Consider the following 15,787-nt stretch of genomic DNA (forward strand, 5'->3'; position numbering starts at 1 on the left):
GAAAGAAAATTATGGCAGCGGTTCCCATAATTTTGTGAAATTTTTTCCTATACCATCATAGGAATTACGACCATAAATTATGGAAGCGGTTCCTATAATTATAGGAATGTTTCCCATAATTATAAGAATAGTTCCTATAATTATGGGAATGATACCCATAACACTATAGGAATGATTCCTATAATTATAGGAATGGTTCCTATAATTTATAGGAATACTTTCTATAATATTATGGGAATCATTCCTATAATTTATGGGAATGGTTCCTATAATTTATAGGAGCCATTCCCATAAATTATAGGAACCATTCCCATAATATTATGGGAATGATTCCCATAATGCAATTGGAATGGTTCGTATACCATTATGGGAATCATTCCCATAATATTATGGGAATAGTTCCCATACTATTATAAGAACCATTCCTATAATATTATGGGAATGGTTCCCATATTATCATGAAAAAATTATTTTAAAGAAGTGTGGTAATCACTTCTACAATACACAGAAATATTATTAGACATAAAAACAAAAATTCAAACATTGAAAAAAAAAATCGTATTTGGCAAAAAAACATTAAAATTTTTAACAAGAATTTTTTGTCAGCACAAAACATTCAAGAAAATTTAAATTTTGGGAAATTTCTACACTATTGTGCAAAAAAAAAATTTTATGATATTATAGGGATGGTTCCCATAACATTATGGGAATAGTTCCCATAATATTATAGGAATAGTTCCTATACCAATATAGGAACCATTCCTATACCAATATGGGAACCATTCCTATAATAGTATGGGAATGATTCCCATACCATTATGGGAATGGTTCCTATAATATTATGGGAACCATTCCCGCATAATGGTATGGGAACTATTCTCATACTATTATGGGAATGGTTCCCATAATATATGGGAACCATCCCTATAGTAGTATAGGTACTATTCCCATACCATTATGGGAACCATTCCCATAATGCATAGCAAAACTTCCCATAATTTTCTTTCCGTGTATAAACGACCTTTTTTGTAGAGCGTCAAATTTCCTGTAAGAATATGTCTTGGACATTTAAAAGTATTGGTCCCACCGTGAGCTACAAAATTCCAAAGCTTAAAAAATAAATTTTCCCATGTTATTTAAACGGGAAATAGAAAATTGCGATGCGGCAGTTGTTAATATTAATATTAAGAGCTCAAACTTTCACAGTATTTTTTTTTCGTCATTTCCAACAATATTTTCGATATAATGAAGAAAAAAAAAGTTAGTCGATTTTTTTTAATCAGTCTAATATGTATAATAATACTAATTTTATATTTTTACTACCACCCGTTCTCAAGTTATTGAGAAGTTGGGTTTTGTACTTTCAATTTAAAATTATTGAATTTTAATTATTGTTAATATTGTGTTGATATTGTTCATAAATGAATTTTGTTGTTATCGATTAGTTATAAATAAAAAAATATTCAAAACTCTACAATTTTATCACAAATTTTCATAAAATTTTCGATTAAACACTTCAAAGTTACTAATTAACTTCTCTCTTATCAATAACTTGAGAACGGGTGGTAGTAAAAAATATAAAAATGGTGTTCTAGAATCTGTAGGGTGTCCCCTCGTAAGCTAATTAAAAGTCAAAAGTTTAAAAAATTTTTTTCCTAATATTATTTTTGTAAGTTAAGTAAAAAATCAAAAAATGAAAAGCATTTTCTTTTGAATTAAAATGAAAGTGGAGTAAAAAAAAATCACATTCGACACGTGTTAGATGTGTTCCACGATTTTGGACAAAAAAAAATTATTTTCGTTGGAACTACCCCGTTTGATCAATTATTTATTTAAAAAACGAGTGGGCCACCTCAAAATGTTGAGTCAAAAAAAATTTTTTTTTGCAAGGTACAAATTCTACCCCCATGCTAAGAAAAACAAAAAAAAGTTTTTTTTCAACCCACCCTAATATATAGCTTTTCCATGCAGGAATGTAAATTAGCAGCTTTAATTTCACGTCAAATTCACATGTTATTTTACGTATATAAGAGCTAAAAAGTTTGATTGCAATTTTTTGTAGTTACTGTACATCATCAAGATGTCAAAAGTTTCATTTCAATTTAGATTCCAGCCCCAACTGGTATTTTAAAAACACTTTATGCAATTCCTATTTTACTAGCTATCGATATACATTTCAAAATATGATCCTAATTATACAAGACTTCATATATTTGTTACAAGTTATTCATATTCATATTATAAGTTAATAAAACACTTTTTATTGACGAAGACACTTATCTATAGAATCATCATAATTCATAATCTCTTAATGTATTGACGTAATTACAATTTCAAATATCGTTTATATCGAATATAAGCAATAATGCCTTAAAAAAAAAAAATACCTGACTTAACTATTTTTAAGCGCCTGTGGTTCCCCACTTTCAATATGCGCGCGCCACTTTTTCCCACTAACATCACAGCTACATTACGTCATATATCTTTCAATATATAATTTCTCCAGTACCGTCAAAAGCGTATACTAGGTCGCTCATAAACAGTCCGCTTTCTAAGTGACACATGTGATTACCATTTAAAGAACCGTTTTTTAAAAAGTATTAATTGCTGTCAGTGCTGTGTTAATAATTCAAATTTAAAATTTTTAAATTACCATAAAATTTATCAATTATAATTTAAAAATGGAATTCCAAGTGTCTGCTCCCGGTAAAGTCATTCTTTTTGGCGAGCATGCTGTTGTTTATAACAAAACTGCAGTAGCAGCGAGCTTAGATTTGCGTACAACATTAAAATTCACTGAGCTGCCAAATCATGACAACATAAATCTACTAATGCCAAAATTAGATCTGAATATTGAAATACCTTTGAAACGTATTATTGAATACTTTAAAGTTGAAAAATGCCCTAAGTACAGAGAAAACCATCAAAATTTTTATAAATACGTCAGCGAATTCGTTAGCGGGCTTAATTACTCCGGAGTAAACCAAAAACTTGGATTAGAGGCTTTAGTATATCTACTTATTGCCGTATTACAGAGTGAAAGTTTTGATCTCAAGCCTTTTGAGCTGTTTCTCGATACCGGTTTGTCAATAGGTTCGGGTTTGGGAAGTTCGGCTTCATTTGCTGTCTGCATTTCGACGTGTTTTATCCATTGGTCAAATTTGCAAAAGGGATTGACCACTGATTTGAATAAAAATGAACTAGATAAAGTGTCGGAGTACGCGATGAATTGCGAGAAGATAATGCATGGAACGCCATCTGGTATAGACCATACGGTAGCAATTTATGGGTCAGTTATTGAATTCAAAAAGGACGAAAAATTGGAGCTAAAGCCGATACTTGGAGTCAAACCGATGGAAATTTTACTTGTGGATACTCAAGTTCCTCGCAGTACTAAAAAGTTGGTAGAGAAATTTGCTGAGTTAAAAAACAAATTTCCTAAAATATATGACCCTATTTTGGAGTCTATTGATAATGTTTCGAAAGAAGCTTTGGCTGTTATTAGAAAAATAAGTGAACTTGATGATCAAGAATCGGTTGATGCGTATCAGCAATTAATGACTTTTATGGAAATAAATCATGGGTTGCTTACGAGTTGTCAGGTTTCACATCCATCACTTGAAAAAATTTGTGCGGAAGCAAAAAAATTTAATTTGTCAGCTAAAATGACTGGTGCGGGCGGAGGCGGGTATGGATATATTTTATTACCGCCTTATATTTCAAATCAAGTCGTCGATCAGTTATCGAGTCAACTGATTGCCGATGGATTTTTGGTCACACGGACGAATCTCGGAGGAGTTGGAGTGCGCATTGATAAAAAATGATTTTTTAAAACTATTTATAGTCTTATATATTTGTATATTTTGTAAGTTGACTTATTTTTTAATAAAAGTTGTTTTTTAAAATACGCGCGTTTTATTTTATTTAAATAAATTCGCAGTAAAAAAATTTGGTTCTAAAAATATATGAATGTTATCTAGATCAGATATTATGGTAAGTGATATATTTGTAAAATATTATTCAAAGGTAAATGAAGTATGGGTCAAATGGGTCAGTTACTGCGGACAATAAAATTCATTATTTTATTGTACGAAGTGTAAATTTATTTTTTTGTTAAGTTTAAAAATATTTGAATACAGAAGGCGGTAATAATTTTTTTTTTTTTTAATTTAATTCATATAAAAATTTATATTTATTAAAAATAGTCGGAATTAAAAAATGCATTTTTTAAAAAATTTTTTTTCTAAGAGTAAAACTTGTAAGTCGAGTTTTTTATTTTAATGATGAAATTTGATGAGTAAAATATCAAATAATTATTAAGGGAAAGAAATTTTAAAGTAAAGACTTTTTTTTTGTTAAAAAAATGATTTGTTAGGGATAATAATTCATAAGAATTTAAATTATCTGATGTAATTAAAACCAGTGTCTAAATATATGTGAAATAATGATGCAGAGGTAAGTTGGCTTAAATCCTGAATGAAAAAAATTTATATTTTAAAATTATACTAAATAATATAACACAGTTTATATTATAGTATAATTAATAATGTGAAAAATTGTTGATATTAAAATAACTGTTTGTTTGCCGCTTTTATTATACAATTATAGATTTTCAAAATATTCCGCGCGAAAAATATATATTTCAGTAAAATAGTATACATCCGGCTTGAATCTTTAGTACTGTCATATGTATACTATTTTGCCGGTATATATTTTTTTGTATTGGATACGAATATGATATATCTATATTAGGGTGTGCCATTTTAAGGCGACTTTTTTTTCAAGGAGCTCTTGATATTAATATTTAAAGGTGCCTATTTCTAATTTTTCATTTTCCCATTTAAATAACGTGGGAAAAAAAAATTTTATTTTTCTAGCTGGGCATTCGCACCTCATAAATAAGTCCATAGGATATTCTTGTAGAGAATTTAACGCTCTACAAAAAAGGTCTCTTATCATTTTTTGATAAATCCATCTATTCGAAAGTTATTGGAGCTGGAAGTCAAATTTATAATAAATTTCCAGATCTTTTTACTTTTCCAGCAAAACTATCAGACTTATCAAAAAATGTCATAGGGTCTTTTTTATAGACAATTTTATTCCCTACAAATTATTCTCAATAAAGTTTATTCGAATCCCGCACTGTTTTCTAGTCATTTTCATTTTAATGCCAAGCTCGTAAAAATAGAAGTCTTCTAATCTATTCTGAGAAATTAACATTAAAATGAAAATAACTAGAAAACAATGCGAAATTTCATAAAACTTCATCTATAATAATTTGTAGGGAATAAAATTGTCTATAAGAAAGATCCTATGACATTTTTCGATAAGTCTGATAGTTTTGCTGGAAAAGTAAAAAGATCTGGAAAATTATTATAGATTTGACTTCCAGCTCCAATAACTTTCTAATAGATGGATTTATCAAAAAATGATAAGACCTTTTTTGTAGAGCGTTAAATTCTCTACAAGAATATCCTATGGACTCATTTATATGATGTGCGAATGCCGAGCTAGAAAAATAAAAATTTTTTTTTCCCATGTTATTTAAATGGAAAATGGAAAATTATAAATAGGCACCTCTAAATATTAATATTAAGAGCTCCGCTTTGAACAGGCTTCTTTTCTCACCTTCCTGCAAGTTTTCAGTCTGTTTTTTTTGTTGAAAAAAAAGTCGCCTCAAAATGGTACACCCTAATACATATATATATTATATAGTATATTTTATATGCTTATATTCAAGCAATATGAACTCCGCATATTAAAAATTATATCTCATAAACACATAATAATTAATTTTATAATATTAATATATAAACTCACATGTTATCGACTTATAAAATTTCAAGTCCAAAAGGTTCATTCCAAGCCTATATTATGTTTTAAACCCAAAAAAGTCTAATGCAGTTTTTCATAGAGTCGTATGTTGGCATATAAACATCTATGATATCAGATCTATTTAATATATACTGAGATATTTGATCTTTCTAGACATTTCTTCATAAATCGGTAGTTTAATTTTCTTTCCTCAGTTAAACTGAAATGTATCCATAGAATATTCATTTTCCGATGGAATAAATATTTATATTATGTATTCTTAAATATATTATCCAATATTTGTAATACGAGCCTTGTTTTTATACTAAACAGTTATTTTCCACTGCTCTTTGTTCCATGGAGTAAAAAGTATAACATATGAAGTTAGAAGGCGCAATCTGGTACAAGTTTATGGGGTAAAAATCTGCAGCAATAACTTTTTAAATTTCAGCGCAAGAAATCTGTTTCAAGTCTCTTGTACAAATGTTCGCCAATGTTGTGAACCATAATTTTGATGGCGTATTCATTTGCTTGTTTTTTTGATACACCATGAGTTTATATCTTACACCATACCAACTAACGTACACCATAAAAAAAAAAATTTTATGTACACGGAGAAAAATGTTGGCTCAAAACCTACCAATTTTTATTATGCTGTCGACCGAACTTGAAACAGGAAGTGAAGTATTCAAAAATTTATTATGCTCTTATAAAAAATGATTATGCCGCATCATAATTATTATAATGTATGAAAATAATTGTTATTAAAGCTTATCGATAAGTTTCTCGCACGTAGTAAGTGTTGTATTACAGCATGAATAATTTTTCGTATCAGTATAATAATTTTTTGGATGCTTCCCTTCCTGTTTCAAGTTCGGTCGACAGCATAATAAAAATTGGTAGGTTTCGAGCCAACATTTTTCTCCGTGTAAGTAAACTGACGTATGAAAAGTTTTTTTCTGCTGAATCATGATAAAACTTATTAATTACTGATATAAGTCTTTATTATGGAGAATTTCAAATTATATATGAAATTACATCTCATGTATTAGATTGTCATTTTGCTGAACATATTTTTGTATACTTACGTTCAAAGTAAACTTTCTGTGAAATTTTTGTAAAACACTCGCCATGTTAAAAAAAAACCACTTACCTTATAAATTAAATCCTCTAGGAACAAATATTCTTAGTTATCATAAACTAATTTTCTGGTTAATAAGCAACTAATAATTTTACTTGACCTTCTTGATAGCGAATAATTAATACGGATGTTCAGAATTGCAATGAAAATTACAAGAAAATTACTTGAAATTATTAACAAGTTTAAATCAGTCCGAAATAAAAAATATGAATATAATTATAAATAAACTTATTTATATACTTTATTTTAACATAATTTTAAATTTCCGAGTGATAAATGTCACAAAATTAAAATCACAATCTATTTTATTTCATTTCATATAAATAATTGTTTCTTTTGTTGTCCATAAGTAAATTTATTTTAAATAATATTTATTTTAAAACTGATAGTTATTTTAAAAACCTGAATTTTAATTAAAAATTTTTTTTTCATGTATAATTAGTTTATAAATACGATAAATTTAATATCAAGACTTTAATAAACTCGCAGTTATCAAAAACTAATTAAGATTTTTTTTAAAAAAGTTAGTATTGTATTTTTAAAATTTTTTAAATTAAAATCAAACTCAATATCTTGATTAGTCACATAAAATATATATTTTTAAATAGTAGACTTGTATTTTTATCAAAATTGAGCTTTAATTTTTAAAATTATCTCAACAAATCGACATTAATGTGACATAAATAAATTTCCATGACAATTATCCTTGAAAATCGATAAAATTTTTACCAGCTTACGCAAAAAGTGTAATGTAAATTTAAAATAACTTAAAAAATATTCAAATCAGTTCTTTAATAAAATCCAAACTTTCCAAACAATTGTTACACAGTAAAACAAACATCAATGCTTCAGATTAACACAAAATTTGAAACATTATTCCACTTAATTCTAAAAAAATAATAATAATATTAAAATTACTCAAGATTTGTGTAATTCCACCAGCCTTTGTCATAGCCCTCATGAACGTGATCCAGCAGAACTTTCCTTCTACTTTCGCAGTAGTCAGCTTTGTTCTGAACCTTCTTTTTAATTTCACTAGGTTCTTCCTCATCGATATCCTGCTCTAAATAATGCGACAGAGTCTCAATAGCCGATTCCAGATCCTGTTGATTGTCTTCGAAAATAGTAGATTGATTCGACTTCTTAATGTAGTACGCAAACGAGTACGTATACATCAAAGTTTGTCTGCATTTGCACAAAATATCAACAGCTTTTTTCAAAAACTGTACTGCAATCCAAGACATGTCCATTTTCTGCAACTCCATCATTTTGTCACCAACAATAAGGTACAAATTGTTCTCTAACTCCAGTGATCTCGAATGATTCATAAAACGATCAGAATAAAACATGTATCTGCGTAACGAAGATCTTGTCTTTTCCACAGCACGTTCAGCATCAGCTTCAAATCTATTACATTTATAATTTGTATTATGTTCTTTCCAATTCATCATACAAATCCAGCAAAATTCATATCTACACTTTCTACAAGTCATATGATTGCACCCGCCATTTTTTTCAATTATCGTCAGACATTGTGGACAATCTTTTGTATTAATTCCAATCCACGCAGATGTCGCCGCATCTTCATCGACTTTTTTCATCCACTTACGTAACAAATCGCATAAAATCGGATCGTGCCATTTTTTGTTGCATTTAAAACAAAATGTCCGGCCGCAGTGACATGTCACCGGTTTGAAATCAACATAAGAAACTTTAATGGCATGATTACAATCAGGTGTCTCGCACCATTTTAATAATCTGTCAGACTCAACGTAACTATTTGTTATCAAATGTTGATATTTTGTTTTTACATTAAAATCTTTTATGTAATTCATTGCGGTTTCGTCATCAACGATAATATCGCATTTGTGAGCTGGGCAAGTTATTGATTGACATTCCCCTTGTTCGATTATTTTAGTTGATAAATAAGAGTCCCAACAATCAGTACAGAAACGATGCCCGCATTCCATCCCAGTCATCAAATTACAAGATAACGGAACCAGACAAATTTCGCAATCTTCAGATTCAATAATTGAATTATTTTTTTTACTTACTGCTGATGTTGATACTGCTGCTGCTGATGATGATGATGAGGGATCAATAATGTGAGCCTCCTTAAACAATTCACTGCGATTTTGAGTATAAAATTTATCTAATAATTTCTCTTCGTCCCAATTAAAATGATGGAGTAGAATCCGCGTTATCGTTGATGGAATTTCAATTATCCCGCTAATTGATTTTATTTTTTTTAACATATGACCAACAATTTCTTCGGTTTTTAACACTTGGTATGAATAATCATCAATATTTGAATCACATGTTGCTAAATTTTCCATTTCAACTTCATCGTCACTGAGGCCGGTTTCAAATTCACAATCCGGTAAATCGTAACAGTTATCATCGGAATCCATTTTGTTTTTTTAATATTAAATTAATTAAATAAATAAATTTGTAACTTTATATAAAGGATATATATATTTTTGGTTGTTTTTGTGTTGATTTAGGTTGGGTTTAGTTTCAGTACTTTGGTGGCGAGTGTGAAGGCCAGCGTCCAGTCGAGGCTTAGTTGTGTCTTGGAGAGAACTAACGCACCATTGACGCATCGATGAATTAATTATACGATTTGCTTGAAATTTTTAACGCTAGATGTCACTTGAAGTTAATTGCGTTTATTATTATTATTTTTAAATGGGAATCCCGAGATTTTATAAATAATGTAAAATATTAGTAGGTGTGAAAAGAGAACTGTCAAAAATTTTTGCGAATGATTCTCAGGGAATCTCATAAAATTTGGTGGAGGCAATTTTTAAATTTTTGAATAAATCAATAAATTTTAATGATCTGAAAGTTACCAGGCAATTAACAATTTTTTGATTTTTTTTCACTGAATGAATTACAGAGTAATTAAAAATATGCACAAGTAGAAAACTAAAAAAACTTTTTTAAAAATAATTTATTGTTTTTAAAAAAATTCAAAAATTATTAGAGGTCGGGTAACTTCAGTTTCATTAAAATGTAAGTAAAATACAAATTAAAAAATACATATTTGGATAGTTCGGTAATTAAGGAAAATCGGTACACAATTATTTCACCTTCATTATTTTAATTAATTTATTTATTTGAAATTTATAAATTGTTTTATATCTGCTACATTCATATTTATAAAGTTTTGCTGGATCATGTTCATGAGGACTATGACCAAAACGGATTTATTCAAATTTTGCGTGGATTTTAATTTTATTATTTTTTTAGAATCAAGTGGAATAATTTTTCAAATTTTGTGTTAATCTTAAGCATTGATGTTTGTTTTACTATGCAATAATTGTTTGGAAAATTTGAATTTTATTAAAGAACTGATTGAATATTTTTGAAATTATTTTAATATTAACATCACACTTTTTGCGTAAGCTGTGAAAAATTTTATCGATTTTCAAGGATAAATATCATGGAAATTTAATTACGTCACATTAATGTCGATTTGTTGAGATAATTTCAAAAATGAAAGCTCAATTTTTAATAAAAATACAATTTGAATATTTAAAAATATATATTTTATGTGATTAATCAAGATATTGAGTTTCATTTTAATTAAAAAAATTTTTAATTTTAAATAAATTTACTTATGGACAATAAAAGAAACCATTATTAGTGGAAATTCGTTAAAAAAAAAAAACCATGGTTTTTGTGAAACCTACATTACTGACAACACCGTTTAGTTACTGTCCACTGGGTAACATACCCTTACTATATTTTTTTTTTTCGAACAAATTTACGTACGAACGAATTTCCACTCCTTATTATTTTTTCTAACTGGGGTAAAAGCACCAGTACCCAGCCCCAAACCAGTAGCGAGCTACCTCATGTTAAATTATATCTCTACATATTTTGAGCCAATGTTAAAGTATATGACCGGCTGGCTACTGGTTAGGGGCTGGGTACTGGTACTGATGCTCTTACCCTACCTGCTTTATTTACTGAGGAGGGCTTGAAAAAAAATTAATTTGACTTAAAATTCATTTTAATCTTCTTATTTCTAATTATTTACTAGTTTAATAAATTTTTTTCATATAAATTATATTACAATCTATTTCCCACTGGAGGACGTCAGGGTCAGCCAAAAATTTAACAGAAAGTTTATTTTGAACTGTGTACACATCGTGGATTTGTGCGATTCGTTCACTGTGTATTAGGGTGAGCCAAAAAAACCAACCTATCGAATTTACGTCTTAAAAAGGACCTATATATCGAGAAAAAAATTATCCCATTAGGCAAAATTTGTAGCTCAATTCTAAAAGGTGTCGGTAGCCATTTGAAATTGCCCATTTAAATAACATGCAAAAAAATTTTTTTTGATTAAAAATATTCGAACTTTTGAACCGTGTGAGATAAAAATTCGGCTCTAGAATATTCTTGTATGGCATTAAATTTCTTAAAAGAAAGTCCTGGGAGTCGAATTTGTAAACTTGATATTTCGTATACTCACAGGCCATCAAAGTCTAGAGTAAACAGAATCATACAAATTTAAGGCTTTATTATTAAAAATATCAATACTACAAGAAAATTTGTTCTACATGTAGTGCAATGAAATCACCAGCAATATCCACGTTGTAACAAATAATATTTTGTTATCGATCACAATAATAGAAAAGTATTTGGAAAATCCAAATAAAGCCTTAAATTTGTATGATTCTGTTTACTCTAGACTTTGATAGCCTGTTAGTATACGAAATATCAAATTTACAAATTCGACTCCCAGGACTTTTTTCTAAGAAATTTAATGCCCTACAAGAATATTCTAGAGCCGAATTTTTGTCTCATATGGTTCAAAAGTTATAATATTTAACTTGTATCTGGTTTTGTCACTTAATCTGTAAGTACTGTGTATACACCGTGTATTCATCGTTTATACTTTGTGTATAAATACACGATGCATACACCGCGTATACACCGAATATACACGTGCACGGTGTATACACAGTATATACACCGTGCGCTCAAGGTTGCAAGGGATCGCATAAACACATAATAAGTCATTTTATAATATTCATATATATAAACTCACACTTATAAAATTTTAAGTCAAAAAGGTTCATTCCAAGCCTATATTATGTTTTAAACCCAAAAAAGTCTAATGCAGTTTTTCATAGAGTCGTATGTTGGCATATAAACGTCTATGATATCAGATCTATTTAATGTATACTGAAATATTTGATCTTTCTAGACATTTCTTCATTAATCGGTAGTTTAATTTTCTTTACTCAGTTAAACTGAAATGTATCCATAGAATATTCATTTTCCGATTGAGTAAATACTTATATTATATATTCTTAAACATATTATCCAATATTTGTAATACGAGAGCCCTGTTTTTGCACTAAAAACTAATTTTTCCACTGCTCTTTGTTCCATGGAGTAAAAAGTATAACATATGAAATTAGAAGGCGCAATCTGGTACAAGTTTATAGGGTAAAAATCTAAAGCAATAACTTTTCCAATTCTAGCGCAAGAAATCTGTTCCAAGTCTCTTGCACAAAAATTCGTCAATATTGAGAACCATAATTTTGATCGCGTGTTCGGTTGCTTGTATTTTTGATACGCCATGGGCTTAGATCTTTACACCTAAAAAAAAAAATTATTACATATGTAAGCAAACTGACATATGAAAAGTTTTTCCTGCTGAATCATGATAAAATTTATTAATTACTGGAATGAGTCTTTATTGTGTAGGATTTCAAATTATATATGAAATTACATCTCATGTATTAGATTGTCACCCCTATCCAAAAGTTCCCATAGAATCCACTCAACTGCGACGAAAACCGCATAGAATCCTATAGACCGCATTGGTTTCTATGTGGTTTTTGTCGCAGTTGACTGGATTCTATGGGAATTTTTGGATAGGGACTTTGCAAAACATATTTTTTTGTATACTTACGTTCAAAATAAACTTTCTGTGAAATTTTTGTAAAACACTCGCCATTTTAAAAAAAAAACCACTTACCTTAAAAATTAAATCCTCTAGGAACAAAAATTCTTAATCATTATAAACTAATTTTCTGGTTAATAAGCAACTAATAATTTTCCTTGGCCTTCTTGATAGCAAATAATTAATACAGATGTTCAAAATTGGACTGAAAATTACAAGGAAATTACTTGATATTATTAACAAGTTTAAATCAGTCCAAAATATAAAATATGAATATAATTATAAATAAACTTATTGATATACTTTATTTTAACATAATTTTAAATTTCCAAGTGATAAATGTCACAAAATTAAAATCACAATCTATTTTATTTTATTTCATATAAATAATTGTTTCTTTTATAGTCCATAAGTAAATTTATTTTGAATAGTATTTATTTTAAAGCTGATAGTTATTTTGACACCTGTATTATTATTAAAAAAAATTTTTTTTTTTCATGTATAATTAGTTTATAAATACGATAAATGTAAATATTAAAATAACTTGAAAAATATTCAAATCTATTCTTCAATAAAATTCAAATTTTTCAAGCAATTGGTACATAGTAAAACACGCATCAATGCTTCAGATTAACACAAAATTCGAAAAATTATCCCACGTCATTCTAAAAAAATAATAATATTTTCAAAATTACTCAAGATTTGTGTAATTCCACCAGCCTTTGTCATAGCCCTCATGAACGTGATCCAGCAGAACTTTTCTTCTACTTTCGCAGTAGTCAGCTTTGTTCTGAACCTTCTTTTTAATTTCACTAGGTTCTTCCTCATTGATATCCTGCTCTAAATAGTGCGACAAAGTCTCAACAGCCGATTCCAGATCCTTTTGATTGTCTTCAAAAATAGTAGATTGATTCGACTTCTCAATGTAGTACGCAAACGAGTACGTATACATCAAAGTTTGTCTGCATTTGCACAAAATATCAACAGCTTTTTTCAAAAACTGTACTGCAATCCAAGACATGTTCATTTTCTGCATCTCCATCATTTTGTCACCAACAACAAGGTACAAATTGTTCTCTAACTCCAGTGATCTGAAATGATTCATATAACGATCAGAACAAAAAATATATTTCCGCAACGAAGATCTTGTCTGTTCCGCAGCACGTTCATTAGCATCATCAGCATCAAATCTATTACATACATAATGTGAAAGATGTTCTTTCCAATTTATCAAACAAATCCAGCAAAATTCATGTTTACACTTTTTACAAGTCATATGATGGCACCCACCATTTTTTTCAATTATCGCCAGACAATTTGGACAGTCTTTTGTATGAAGTCCAATCCACCGAGATGTCTCCGCATCTTCATCGACTCTTTTCATCCACTTACGTAGCAAATCGCATAGAATTGGATCGTGCCATTTTTTGTTGCATTTAAAACAAAATGTCCGGCCGCAGTGACATGTCACCGGTTTGAAATCAACATAAGAAACTTTAATGGCATGATTACAATCAGGTGTCTCGCACCATTTTAATAATCTGTCAGACTCAACGTAACTATTTGTTATCAAATGTTGATATTTTGTTTTTACATTAAAATCTTTAATGTAATTCATTGCGGTTTCGTCATCAACGATAATATCGCATTTGTGAGCCGGGCAAGTTATTGATTGACATTCCCCTTGTTCGATTATTTTAGTTGATAAATAAGAGTCCCAACAATCAGTACAGAAACGATGCCCGCATTCCATCCCAGTCATCAAATTACAAGATAACGGAACCAGACAAATTTCGCAATCTTCAGATTCAATAACTGAATTATTTTTTTTACTTACTGCTGATGTTGATGCTGCTGCTGATGATGATGATGAGGGATCAATAATGTGAGCCTCCTTGAACAATTCACTGCGATTTTGAGTATAAAATTTATCTAATAATTTCTCTTCGTCCCAATTAAAATGATGAAGTAGAATTCGCGTTATCGTTGATGGAATTTCAATTATTCCGCTGATTGATTTTATTTTTTTTAACATATGACCAACAATTTCTTCGGTTTTCAACACTTGGTATGAATAATCATCAATATTTGAAAAACATATCGCTAAATTATCCATTTCAATTTCATCTTCACTGAGGTCGGATTCAAATTCGCAATTCGGTGAATCGTAACAGTTATCATCGGAACCCATTCTGTTTCTTAAATATTTAATTAGTTAAATAAACAAACTTTAACTTTATACAAAGGATATATATATTTTTGGTTATTTTTGTGTTGGCTTAGGTTGGGTTCAGTTTCAGTACTTTGGTGGGGAGTATGAAGGCCAGCGTCGAGTCGCGGCTTAGTTGGGTCTTGGAGAGAACTAACGTACCATTGACGCATCGATGAATTAATTATTCGATTCGCTTGAAATTTTTAACGCTAGATCTCACTTGAGTTAATTGGGTTTATTATTATTATTTTTAAATGGGAATCCCGAGTTTTTATAAATAATATAAATTATTAGTGGGTTGGAAAAGAGAACTATGAAAAATTTTTTACGAATGATCCTCAGGGAATTTAATAAAATTTAGTGCGAGGCAAATTTTCAAATTTTTGAATAAATGAATAAAATTTAATGATCCAAAAGTTGCCAGGCAATTAATATTTCCTTCCTAGAGGATTTCATTTATAAGGCAAGTAGACTTTTTTAGCAAGGGTTCAAAATGATGGACTGTTTTGAATTTGAAAACGTCACATGTCAAGTTTCCTTTAAGCGATTAGTTAACTTTTGAACATACAAATACAAACGTAACAGTCAATACCAGGATTTAACATGCAGAGTATGCAGAAAACATGAAGAAACAATAGAATATATATGAGCGTGCGAAGAAAATACACAATAAAATAGACCATGTGCTATCAAA

General features: G+C 29.1%; 3 protein-coding genes across 4 annotated transcripts; 1 reads left to right on the plus strand and 2 right to left on the minus strand.

The window, feature by feature from the left end:
• The first annotated feature begins 2,490 nt into the window (after positions 1–2,490).
• Positions 2,491–3,890, plus strand: LOC130678217 (uncharacterized). Its single transcript, XM_057485301.1, has one exon. It carries the CDS (start codon positions 2,682–2,684, stop codon positions 3,822–3,824), a length of 1,143 nt encoding a protein of 380 aa, XP_057341284.1. The 5' UTR covers positions 2,491–2,681; the 3' UTR covers positions 3,825–3,890.
• Positions 3,891–7,683: 3,793 nt separating this feature from the next.
• LOC130678218 (E3 ubiquitin-protein ligase arih1-like) lies at positions 7,684–9,554 on the minus strand. Its single transcript, XM_057485302.1, has one exon. It carries the CDS (start codon positions 9,364–9,366, stop codon positions 7,870–7,872), a length of 1,497 nt encoding a protein of 498 aa, XP_057341285.1. The 5' UTR covers positions 9,367–9,554; the 3' UTR covers positions 7,684–7,869.
• Positions 9,555–10,050: 496 nt separating this feature from the next.
• Positions 10,051–15,236, minus strand: LOC130678219 (E3 ubiquitin-protein ligase ariadne-1-like). Of its 2 annotated transcripts, XR_008991773.1 has the most exons (4): positions 13,577–15,236; positions 12,957–13,086; positions 12,018–12,574; positions 10,051–11,192 (listed from the first exon to the last, which is right to left on the minus strand). XR_008991773.1 is itself a non-coding variant. In XM_057485303.1 (3 exons), the coding sequence occupies exons 1-2, from the start codon at positions 15,070–15,072 to the stop codon at positions 12,990–12,992; spliced, it is 1,593 nt and encodes a 530-aa protein (XP_057341286.1). In that variant the 5' UTR covers positions 15,073–15,236; the 3' UTR covers positions 10,051–12,574; positions 12,957–12,989. The 2 variants fall into 2 exon arrangements, 1 of the variants encoding a protein (XP_057341286.1); XM_057485303.1 differs by having other exon boundaries at positions 10,051–12,574.
• Positions 15,237–15,787: the final 551 nt, after the last annotated feature.

This window comes from Microplitis mediator, chromosome 1 (assembly GCF_029852145.1).
Source record: "Microplitis mediator isolate UGA2020A chromosome 1, iyMicMedi2.1, whole genome shotgun sequence".
Classification (NCBI taxonomy): domain Eukaryota; kingdom Metazoa; phylum Arthropoda; class Insecta; order Hymenoptera; family Braconidae; genus Microplitis; species Microplitis mediator.

Bases quoted from the DNA above. Each gene is read 5' to 3' on its own strand.
- LOC130678217 (XM_057485301.1), top strand. From the start codon at position 2,682: ATGGAATTCCAAGTGTCTGCTCCCGGTAAAGTCATTCTTTTTGGCGAG.
- LOC130678218 (XM_057485302.1), bottom strand. From the start codon at position 9,366: ATGGATTCCGATGATAACTGTTACGATTTACCGGATTGTGAATTTGAA.
- LOC130678219 (XM_057485303.1), bottom strand. From the start codon at position 15,072: ATGGGTTCCGATGATAACTGTTACGATTCACCGAATTGCGAATTTGAA. The intron at 13,087-13,576 runs GTAATTTTGAAA...TGTAATTTTCAG, and splicing joins TGGAATTACACAAATCTTGA to TCCAATTTTGAACATCTGTA.